This window comes from Podarcis liolepis (genome assembly GCF_965112155.1).
Source record: "Podarcis liolepis genome assembly, chromosome: 1".
Taxonomy (NCBI): Eukaryota; Metazoa; Chordata; class Lepidosauria; order Squamata; family Lacertidae; genus Podarcis; species Podarcis liolepis.
The window spans coordinates 9,168,734-9,181,554 of record NC_139554.1 but is presented as its reverse complement, the minus strand read 5'-3'; the positions used below and the strand labels follow the sequence as shown (position 1 = coordinate 9,181,554).

Genomic DNA, 12,821 nt, shown 5'->3' with positions numbered 1-12,821 from the left:
ACAGTGTGTCTAGAGGTCCTGGGCTGCCCAGATGACAAGAAACACACCCCCCCCCGGCCTTGTTGAGGTGGTCCATAGGAAAGCAGAACAAGATGTCTGACACCAGCTTGGCTGCAGGAGTTCCCAGAAGGAGGCATACAAGGCACCATCCAACCATCTTAGGGACTGTGCTCCGGATCTGTGAAGCCTTATCTTCTTCCAAAAATATCCCACAAGGCAATGGAGGCTTGGGATCAGTGTTTTCCTTCTTCTAGATGGGCTAACTTTCCAGGTTGACGAGCCCCACCTGCCCCTCATTTCCCGCTACAACACGTCCGCTCAATCTGCCAAAGCCTGTCTTCGTGGGTATGCACACACATATATACCCAAATCAACTTAAAGAAACTAGGAGGGGAGCCTTGGCAGGTGCCCAAGAATATAAATATTATGATTCCGGTACGAATGATCAAGAGACATTGACGTATAGTGGTACCTCGGGTTACATACGCTTCAGGTTACACACGCTTCAGGTTACAGACTCCGCTTACCCAGAAATAGTGCTTCAGATTAAGAACTTTGCTTCAGGATGAGAACAGAAATTGTGCAGCGGCAGTGCAGCAACAGCAAGAGGTCCCATTAGCTAAAGTTAAGAACAGTTTCATGTTAAGAACAGACCTCCAGAATGAATTAAATACTTAACCCAAGATACCACTGTACTATGGCCCAAGTCTTTGCTTATTAATGGTCAATTCGATACCTCCTAATGAGCTGAGGCATCTGAAAACCCAGCATCCCTGTGCTACATTCAAAGAGATGCTTCCCACGTTACAGGAAAGAGAAGTTCCCGTCTGTCTGCCTTATGTCTCTATGCAGTGCATAGAAGAAGAACCAAGTATATCTATATTTGCATCCAAAGATACAATTGGCACATGCTTTCATTATTTTTTTTATAAAATATTTATTAAGGATTTTAAGCAATTTAAACAATACAACAAACAAACCAAAAAAAGACAAAAGAAAACATACAAAGCATACAAAAAGAATAAGCAAAAAAGACATAAAAAGACATAAGAAAGAAAATAATTCCATTTCTTAAATATTATTTCCATATCCCTCTTTCATGACTCCCTCACGCCTCCCTTTTCTGTGTTCCTGATTACAAAATCATGTTCCGCAATGCTTCACTTTCTCTCGAAATTTGTTTTAGATTATACATTTCAACTGTTATGTCTCCAATTTTACCCTTTGTTATCAAGTATTTAGATATTTTAGCTTGACATAATATTATTCAAATTTCATCTTAGTTCAAATAATTCAGTTACTTTCATATTCCTTTCCGCTAGGTTACTAATGCCATATTGTCTTTATATCCTGCATCATTCTAACATTCATACAATTTACAATACTTTTGCAAATAGTCCTTAAATTTTTTCCAGTCCTCTTCCACTGTCTCTTCTCCCAGGTCTCGGATTCTGCCAGTCCCCAATTGGCACATGCTTTCAGCCACAACTCTTCGTCTCAGATATTACAGTGCTCTCTGTTTGGAGAAATGAGTAGGGCAAATGGGAACTTTCATTGTAATGGGTGGTATTTGATGCTAGCCCTACTCAGAGTAGACCCACTGACTGTAATGGACATTGCTAACTTAGAATGTTCTCGAAGCTACCAGCATGAGTTTGACCAAACTGTGGGAGGCAGTGGAAGACAGGAGTGCCTGGCGTGCTCTGGTCCATGGGGTCACGAAGAGTCGGACACGACTAAACTACTAAACAACAACAACTTAGAATCATTAGTTTCAGTGGGTCTGGGCTCTGAGTAGGACTTCACTGAATAAAACCCAATGTGACTTTGAACTATATATAACCCATCATTCCACATGCAACAAACAGATTATGATCCATGCATTTATTAATGCATTTATTCTTCTAAGTTTTTCCAAAACTTAGAAGCCTATCTGAATTCCCTATCATTCTTCTCAAGCCAGGAATTTTTACAGACTGACCTTCCAAGCCGCACTATGTCAGGTAGGGAAATGGTCAACATCTTTTCAGAGCTGAGTTTTCATGTATGCGCCAGGCTGCCTGAAACAGGACTTTAAAAAAATTAAATAAAAAAAAAACCCTATAACATACACCAACCTGCTTTAAGTAATCACCATTGTTTATCCAACTCCAACTTTCACAGACAGCATCTCCCAAGAGTGACCACAAAGGATGATTAGGATGTTGCTACTTCTACAGTCATAGAAGTCATTGCTTCATCAAACACACCATGAGGGCTAGAAAATTGCTGCCATGTTTTGAGAGAGAACTCGAATGCAAATACTCTTCACTCCTGCACAAATTGCACAGACCTCAAGAGGAATAATCAAGGGAGTCGAATTAAGCATGCCCTTGGATGCCTCCAAGATTGTTGCCTGAAATTAAAGCTGCAATTTAGACCTCTCAACCTCTAATGGTTTACTATACTGAGTACTTTCCTTCAAGTCAACAGGAACGGTGAAATCAGGTCTGGACTAGCTGACAATAAAAAAAGTGTTTCAGATCAAGTAATCGCAAGCAACAGCACTATTGGCTTTGGTCCTTTTCTCAGTGCCAAAGACTTCTGCATTTAAGGTAATCGTTGTAGTTCAAAGTCCCCTTCTTCTTCTTTTGAACTGTAGCCACAGAGAGCCACGGAAGATGTCAAAGCAATCAGATCTTCTATTTTTAAAACTGTACATCTTGGAGATTGCAACTTTCTCTCTCTCTCTCTCTCTCTGGATCACATTTGCAGCTGATACAGCCTTCCTGAAACAATAGTGCTGCATCTGCTTTTGCTGACCGAGTGTTTGACCTTCAAAGAATATGGTACAGAAGTGCCCCCACCCAAAAAAAAAGCTGATAGCAAAAGCATGCTTTTTCTTCTTCCTCCCGCATTACAAAAAGCACAGGCCCACTTATTCTCAGAAAGTGTTGCTTTTAAGCATGAAAGAGAAAAAGCTACCAACCTGCCTGCCCCTGTACAGATCACATCTGGGGAAATTCTATTCATGGCAATACACCCTACAAAATACCACAGGGCAGTGATGGCTGTTTTGCAGAATGCCCTTTCAGGTTCCATACGCTAAGCAGCAGCCATTAGTCGCTTCAGATTTATCTTTTTGTGTTTTTTTTTAATGATATTTATTAAAATTTTACAGACAATAAAAAGTTACAAAATTAAAAATAGGAAATAAAAAAAAGAATAACAATAATAAAAGAAAAAGAAATACAAAAATACAAAAACAAAGTACATAAAAAGTAAGAAAAAAAAGTTAAAAAGAAATCAATGTTTTCATGTCTTATATTTCATTTACTTGTTTCCTGACCTCCTCACACACCCCTTTCTTGTATTCCAGTTCACATGGTTAATTCAGCAAATCCTTACCCTCTATCATTTATCTTTACTTAATATCTTAACCTATTATAACTATATATTTCCAACCATTGTCAATCCGTATTTACATATTCTTGTTAATCTTTTTACCAAAACCGCTTATTTTCAATCCAACATCCCTTTAACATTCATTAATTTTACAGTATTTCTGCAAGTAGTCTTTAAATTTCTTCCAATCTTCCACCACCACCTCTTCTCCCTGATCTCGGATTCTGCCAATCATTTCTGCCAGTTCCATGTAGACTTATCTTTTTGCCCAGGCGTTCCCCAATCCATAAGACTGGATCTTGCTTTTTGCCTCTGATTTTTTTGTTTAAATTCACTTTTATATCCTTCACTGTGTTTTCATATTGATGGTTTTAGGCTGTGTTTTTTTTTTCTTTTATCATCATCAAACCTTTTATTGGCATTACATACAAACATCCCAAACAAATCAATACAGAATTACCACTTCCCCAGTGGCACAAAACATTTGCTAAAAGAAAGGAGGCAGAGCAGTCTATCGTAACAGTTTTTTTATGATATATTGTTCTGGTTTTTTTAAGATGGTACACTGCTTAAAAGAATCCTGAAATATTAAGCAATATATAAATGCTTTTAAAGAAAGAAAGAAAGAAAGAAAGAAAAGAACTGGGCTTATAGCAGTGGCAGGAAACCTCAGGCACAAGGGTGAAATGCAGCCCTCCAGCCCTCTCTATTCACACCTGTAAGGATATCAGGGGTTGTTGTTGTTTAGTCATTTAATCATGTCCGACTCTTCGTGACCCCATGGACCAGAGAACGCCAGGCACTTCTGTCTTCATGTCTTTGTCCGTGGAGTTTTCTTGGCAGGGATACTGGAATGGCTTGCCGGTTCCTCCTCCAGGTGGATCACGTTTGGTCAAAATTCTCCACTATGACCTGTTCATCTTGGGTGCCCTGCTCATCATAGTTCACAGCTTCTCTGAGTTATTCAAGCCCCTTCACCACAGCAAGGCAGTGAGCCATGAAGGGGGTTACTCGAGAGCAATCAGGCAAATGCCTCCCTGGTCGGCTGTAAAGCCTCGTTATTGGTGCCAAAAAGATCTTTACCATGCAGAGCGCCACTATTCCGTGGCTGGCTCATTCACTGGCAGAATCTGTGAGTGGGTGGTCCTTAAACCTTCCCCAGCAGAGTGGTTTCTTGACGCCCAGTCTGTGCTTCCCCTCTCTGTGCGGAAGCCTACTGCGCAGGGAGGGCGTGGGTAACGGAGGACCTCTCTCCTCCCCGCTTTGCTCAGGCAAGGTGTCCTGGCACTGCCTCGCCTCCTCCGAGCCCTGAAGCTCCTCTCCACTGGAGGCGTGGTTACTCTCCTCCGCTGAAGAAGTGCTGCTTCCCACGATCTTTGGGGGCTCTCTGTAATCCATCCGGCTTTTCCCCTCTTGCCCCTGAGCTGATGGCAGTTCCCTGACAACAACCTTGTGCATTTTTGCCTTGCTGGCCTTGAACTCAAGCATGCCTGGATGCAGCAAAGCAGGTGTGAGAGTGTGGATAGATCAGACTTTTTGCCCATCTTCAAGCACTGTCTACTCCAGCCTGACAACCTTCAGCTGTTCTGGACTAAACTCCTATAATCCACAACCCGCATGGCCAATGGTCAAGGATGACTGGGGTTGTAGTCTAAAACACCACATATGCAGACTGAATTCTCCTCCAGCCCCATAGTAGGGTCTATTTGGTGCACTTACGTCTTCTGGAATGGTTAAATACTCTGCCCGAAAAGGGCTGAAAATAGTGGGAGAGTGCTGCAAGGCTCGGGTAACAGGCATCACCCCAGAATTGGCCCTACTAAACATTTTCCAAGACAACAATGCCCATTTACACCACAAAGAACTCATAACCCACCTGCTCTCAGCAGCCAGAAACACCATAACCAGACACTGGAGAGACCTGTCAGGAGTAAGCATGGACCAATGGTACCAAATAGTATGGGAAACAGCCCTACTAGAAAAATTAACTAATAAACTGAAACTGACACGGGGACAAACAGAAGAAGATGCCTTCACCCCGGTATGGCTCCCCTTTATCACACACACAGCCCAACAGGACAATGACAATAATCCACCAACAGCATACAAATCAATATGGCTAACCTGATCCAAAACACCCACCCACCTCACTCACACACGAAAACAAAGATCACCACAGCCAATCACAAGCAAACAATCACACCCTAGGCCAACCCCAACCTCTCTCACCACCAAAGGAACACAAGTGAACAACAAAAGCACGCTGACACCAAACTCTACATACATTAAACATAATAGAAACACCGCCACCCAATCCCACCCTTATCCATCTTCCCTCTCTCCACCCCCTTTCTTTTTTCTCTCCTTTTTTTTATTTTTATTTTTATTTTTATTTTCTTCTCCCCCTAATGCCTCAACAAATGAAACGGATTTGTAAAAATGTTACATGGGGAAAAAAAATATATGAGGCACTACACTTCTGTAAAACAAGAAAATCCTTAATAAAATATTTAAAAAAAGAAAAAGAAAATGTTAAAGAATGATTTGAGAATGCAGTCTACAGCCTCATCCAATACCACATAGATTAAGCAGCCTTGTATGCTGCTGGAGCACTTTGGAGGAAGGACAAGATAAAAAAGTAATTTTAAAATTATGTAGGTAGTCTTTTTTTTAAAAAAGTGTTCCACAATTTGGCAAGATCAGACAAGCCACACAGATTAAATTGATCTGCAGATTTTATGCAATTAGCAGAGTTCAGCGACTCTTGGATCAGAATTTAGTGTAGGATTTTGATTTTATCATATAAAATAAAGAATTATTCCTGACAAGCTTTACGGATGTGGTGGACTGGCCTTCTTCTTCCTAATTGATACGGGAGGGGAAAAGGAACAGGTCCAATTTTTAACTGGTTGGTTTTTTAAATATTTCTCTATATATTTTACCCCATGTAAGAGATCTGGCCCTGACTTGTAGAGACCATGTGGCACATTTTACAACCAACCATAAACCTCATTTCCACAGTCCTGTTCAACACAACAGTCTTCACATTAATTGGATGTATTTTCCCCCCTTTGTGCAGTATTTCCTTTCCATTTTCTTTCTTTTAAGTGCCTGCAAAACAACTCATAAAGCTAAACTTTCCCAGCTAAGGTTCATTACAAGCAATGAAACTTAAGGAGGAAGTATTAAGAGATAAGCTTGTGGCCTTCCATAAAGCCAGCCTGGCAAGCACACATTCAGATGGGCAACCAGACGTTGTCATGCTCATACACAGTTTTTCCCCTCTTGGTTAAACACAAAGGACAAGAACCAACCAAAGTTTAAGGGCATTCAAGACCTACTGATTTAAACCAGAGAAACTCAAGCACAAGCTCAGCTCTCCCACTGAGTTTTAATTTCTACTCCATCAGCTTTCCCCAGTCTACTTGCCTTGCAGGCAGCATGGACTACAACTCCCATCAGTCTCAGCAAACACAACACTGGCTGGGGCAGATGGGGGCTGTAGTCCAAAGCATCTGGAGGGCAGCAGGTTGGCAAAGGATGGGCCTGATAAGCTGAGTCCTAAAATTAAAGTGAAAGTGATGTACACAGAAAACTGGACCAAAAAAACCCCAGTAAAAATGTACCATAAACCCGAACACTACCTTAAAATGCATGCTGGAAAAATAAAGTTTATTCATGCACCTGAAGTTCAGCAAAGAAGGTGCCTGTCTAGGAGGGTGTTCCACAGGATCGGGCCCACTACAGTGGACGCTCGGGTTGCGAACATGATCCGTGCGGGAGGCATGTTCGCAACCTGCAGCGTTCACAAATCGCAGCGCCGCGTCTGCGCACGCGCAGGTTGCAATTCAGCGCTTCTGCGCATGCGCAAAGCATGATTTAGAACTTCTGCGCATGAGCGAGCGCCGAAACCCAGAAGTAATCCATTCTGGTACTTCCGGGTTCGGCGCAGTGCGCAACCCAAAAATACGCAAACTGAAGCGTCTGTAACCCGAGGTATGACTATACAATGACTGCATATTCTTGCTGACCTTGTACTGAGCCACAAATAGGTAAACCCTGCCTGAGCTTGAAGCTGGGGAGGAAGGCACAGAAGGCCTATCCCCACAGCTGCACTGGTCCTTGGAAGAGTCCCATGATGTCACAACCAGGACCTCAGCCCTACGCATTGCGCATGTTTTTAATGTGAGGGAGCATCCAGTTATGAAGGTCCCCACGTAGCCCACAAATTTTTAGTTGTGGCCCGGCTTGTGCTCAACACTCCCTGTGCCTCGCTTGTAATGTGTTATTTTTGTAAATTTTCTGTTCTAGGGCCTTCCTTGTCAAGCTCACCAGACGGAAGTTACCGGTACCTGGGTCTTTTTCCCCTTTTTGAAGATGGGGACAACTTTTGCCCATCTCTAGTCTGTTCTCCAAGAATTCTCAAAGATAATAAACAAAGGCAATGAAATTACATCCACAAGTTCCTTTAGCACCCTTGGATGCAGCTCACCAGGCCCTGGAGATTTAAATTCATTTAAAGTGGCTAGGTCCTCCCTTACTACCTCTTTTCCTATCTTCGGTTGCAGCTCCCTCCTTACATCATTAATTTTGTTATCACCAGATATCAAGCACAAAAGTAGTCCTGTTTCTATGAGCAAAGATGCTCACATATTACCGGTGCCAAGAGAGAACCATTTATACTGCCAATAGGGTTTAAGCACTGTTCCTACTAGTGTTGAGATATAGTGTATTGCTAGAAGCCCTACTCTATAAAAAGACATAAAATTCCACACAATATTACACTTCAGGGCAATCATTGAAAGCAATCCCGTGCAGTATGCACTGTATTTTCAGACTTTGAAGGCATTCAATAGTAGGAGATACAAATTGCTTACAAACAAATTGGCTTTTTTAAAAATATAAATGTCTTTGGGAAGGACAATCTGGGCCTAATGAGAGACTTTCAAAACAATTGTGTCTGGTGTTTGTTTGTTTCATTACTAGAATAGGACAATTCCAAAGGACAATGTAAGACAAGTAGCGTTGACTTTGATTTAACCTGTTATAAATTGCTTTCATTTGAGATTTGCTGATTGATTTTAAACCCGATTCAAGTAAAAAGATCAATCACATTAAATTGAAAAAGGGAAAAAGAGGTCCAAACTGAAAAGAGAGAGCTGGCCACCATTCATCTAAAGACACACCTCATATCTTTATTAGAGTTGGGCAACACATTTAGTCAGGGAATCTCTGGAAGAAAGACCATGAATAATCTGATTTTGCTCATGATAGATGAAGTGCTACTGGCTTGAAACTCATCATCTGAAGAAGTGAGCATGCACACAAAAGCTTATACCCAGAACAAACTTTAGTTGGTCTCTAAGGTACTACTGGACAATTTTTTTATTTTTTTATTTATTTCGACTTCTTGATCAAGACAGAATCCCACCTGGAGAATCCAAGTGAGACTCCTTCAGAATATTTTTTATTCAAGGAATTCCCTGGAATACTGTTGCCCAGAATGTTATTACTACAACTGCCATATGGGCTTTCAGTGATGGTGCTGTAATAAATAAGAATTGTTGGAATATCAAGCAACAACTAAATCTTACTTTACTAATACATCGTCTTCTAATCTATCAAGGAGACATTAGCCTGGTTAACACATAATAACTTTAAGCCATTGTTTGTTTAGCCTAACTTTGGTTTGTCTCTATTGTTTCAGGCAGGAACCTTTCCAAGAAGACACCAGGAACTGAACTTGCGACCTTCTGCACATCAGACAAACATACCTCCACATGTGGTGGGAGTGTCCCAAAATCCAACTATTCTGGACAACAGCCATACGAGAAATATGTAAAATAACCAAGCAAGTATTAGAAATCACCCCAGAATTAGCCCTACTAAACATCTTCCAAGACAACAATGCCCACTTACACCACAAAGAACTCATGACCCACCTACTCTCAACAGCCAGAAACATCATAACCAGACACTGGAGAGACCTGTCAGGAATAAGCATGGACCAATGGTACCAAATAGTATGGGAAACAGCCTTACTAGAAAAACTAACCAATAAACTGAAACTGACATGGGGACAAATAGAAGAAGATGCCTTCACCCCGGTATGGCTCCCTTTTATCACATACACAGTCCAACAAGACAATGACAAAAATCCACCAACAGCATACAAATCAATATGGCTAACCTGATCCCAAACACCCACCCACCCCACTCACACATGAAAACAAAGACCACCACAGCCAACCACAAATGAACAGCCACACCCTAGGCCAACCCCAACCTCTCTCACCACCAAAGGAACACAAGTGAACAGCAGAGAACCTGCACAAGCAACACTGACAAAAAACCTCACATATATTAAGTAAAATAGAAACATCACCACCCGACCCCACCCATCTGCACCACCCCCCCTCTCTGCACTTCTCTCTGCTATTGCTATTACTATTAGTAGTAGTAATATTTATGAAATTTCTATAACGCCTTCCATCCAGGATCACAGGACAGTTTACAATATAAAAGCACAAAAATGCATAACATAGTAACAAACAAAAACAATAAACCCCCTCACGTAGTTTAAAAGGCCATAGATTGTTTAGTTAGACAAAGGCCTGGGAGAAGAGGATGTTTTTTGCACCTAAAGATATGCAACAAAGGCTCCAGGCAAGCCTCCCTGGGGAAAGCATACCACAAGCAGGGAGCCACCACAGAAAAGGCCCTTTCTCATGTGGCCACCTTCCACAGAGGAGGCACACAAAGGAGGGCCTCCGATAATGACTTCAGGGTCTGGGTCAGTTCAGTCCTTGAGGTATTACAGTCCTGAGCCATTTAAGGCTTTATATATCAAAACCAGCACTTTGGGGTTGGACTCGATGGCCCTTGTGGCCTCTTCCAACTCTATGATTCTATGATTCTATGAATTGGGCCTGGAAACTAACCGGCAGCCAGTGCAATCTAGCCAGGACTGGCATTCTACTCTCAAACCACTTTGCCCGGGGAAGCAACCTCATTGCTGAATTCTGCACCAGCTGAAGTTTCCAAATCCACTTCACATGCAGTCCCACAAGTCACAGAGGTAAATAACTACAGCTTTTAGAAGACAGCTGTTCGACAGTGGAATTTGCTGCCAAGGAGTGTGGTGGAGTCTCCTTCTTTGGAGGTCTTTAAGCAGAGGCTTGACAACCATATGTCAGGAGTGCTCTGATGGTGTTTCCTGCTTGGCAGGGGGTTGGACTCGATGGCCCTTATGGTCTATTCCAACTCTATGATTCTATGATTCTATGATCTGTCTAGGGAAGTTTCTCATGTCTGACACTTTATTATTATATTCTGTAAGCTACCCAGTGTTGCTGGGGCAACCCAGCCAGGTGGGCAGGGTACAAATAACAAAACTGTTATCATTGCTATCCTAATTGTGCTTTTATATTTCCTGGTAGCTGCCCGGAGTGGCTGGGGCAACCCGGTCTGGTGGGCATGGTACAAATAACAAAATCATTATTATTATTATTCTAATGCTTTGCATTAGACCAGACCAGACGCAGTTATTAATAGTAGCATTTTAGTACCTGAACCGGAGGAGAGACAACTATTAATTTTAGTACCTGCCTGTTGCGATTGTACGATTCCCCTTGGCCAATAAAGCGAGATGAGCGCCGCAACCCCAGAGTCGGCCGTGACTGGACCTAATGGTCAGGGGTCTCCTTTACCTTTACCTCAGGTTAAGTACATAATTCATTCCGGAGGTCCGTTCTTAACATAGGCATAGAATGGAAGGGACCGCAAAAGGCCATTCTATGCCTATGTTAAGAACGGATCTCCGGAATGAATTATGTACTTAACCTGAGGTAAAGGTAAAGGAGACCCCTGACCATTAGGTCCAGTCATGGCCGACTCTGGGGTTGCGGCGCTCATCTCGCTTTATTGGCCGAGGGAGCCGGAGTACAACTTCCGGGTCATGTGGGCAGCATAACAAAAGGTACCACTGTATATATCTATATCTATCTATATCTATATAAACAACAACACCTGCTTGTTGTGTCTGTACGATTCCCCTTGGCTTTTTGCAAGGGGGTTTGGTGATATGGCCTTTTGCGGTCCCTTCCATTCTATGCCTATATCTATCTATCTATCTATCTATCTATCTATCTGTCTATCTATCTATCTATATCAATCTCTCTCTATATAAACAACAACACCCCAGAATATGTTATATATATATGTGTATACACACACACACACACATATATATATATTATATAATTTATATAAAGTGGGATCTCTGTGTGTGTGTGTATACACACACATATACATACACACACACACACATATATACACACACACACACACACACACACACATATATACACACACACACACACACACACACACATATATATTATAGAATTTATATAAAGTGGGATCTCTCTCTGTGTGTGTATACATACACACACAACACACACACACACACACATATAGATAGGTAGCCGTGTTGGTCTGCCATAGTCAAAATAAAAAAATTCCTTCCAGTAGCACCTTAAAGACCAACTAAGTTAGTTCTTGGTATGAGCTTTCGTGTGCATGCACACTTCTTCAGATACACAGATACACTGTGTATCTGAAGAAGTGTGCATGCACACGAAAGCTCATACCAAGAACTAACTTAGTTGGTCTTTAAGGTGCTACTGGAAGGAATTTTTTTTATTTACACACACATATATACACACACACACACACACACACACATATATATATATATTATATAATTTATATAAAATGGGATCTCTCTCTGTGTGTATACACACACATATACATATACATACACACACACACGTACACAGCCCATTTTATGAAGCAGCTAACAGACAAGGATTCCTGCCGTCCCGAGCAACCCCCCCCCCCAGGCCAGCAGCACTTACAGCGTGTGGCCGCAGACGTTGACCATGAGCTTGAGGGAGGGGTTCCTGTACTTGGTGGTCTTGCAGCGGGGGCAGCCCTGGTCGTCCATGGCGGCTGGGCCTCCGCTCCCTTCCTCCTCGCCCTCCTCCTGGCGCTGCAGCTACTCCTCGCCGCGGCTCAGCATCGCCTGGCAACTCCGGCCAGCGGCGTCCCTCCGCAAACAACGTCCGGGCGGCTCCGAAGCCTCGAGAACGACAGTTCCGCCTGGCAGAGGGCGAGGAGCGGGGGAAGGAAAGCCGCGCCGCACAGAGAGCCCGACGGCTGACTTCTTTGAATTGTAGGCTTGGAGGTTGTGATGGGCAGTTGTCTTTTCACAGGGGCCCAGGCTGATGCCACAATCCAGCACCGCCTGAGCGGTGCGAGTGCGGCTTTCTCCCGATTGAAGTGCAAAGTGTTTGAGGACTGGGACATTCGCAGGGAAACTCAAATCCTTCTTTACAAAGCTATTTGTCCTACCAACCTTACTGTATGCTTGTGAA

At 42.6% G+C, this 12,821-nt stretch overlaps 1 protein-coding gene across 1 annotated transcript in view; it reads right to left on the bottom strand.

The window, feature by feature from the left end:
• The window catches only part of MNAT1 (MNAT1 component of CDK activating kinase), a 128,344-nt gene extending 115,834 nt beyond the window's left edge, over positions 1-12,510 (bottom strand). The window contains exon 1 of the mRNA XM_083519939.1: positions 12,303-12,510. Coding sequence (XP_083376065.1) covers positions 12,303-12,391 — 89 coding nt within the window. The 5' untranslated portion in view covers positions 12,392-12,510. The remainder of the gene's footprint in view (positions 1-12,302) is intronic.
• Between the last annotated feature and the right edge of the window lie 311 nt (positions 12,511-12,821).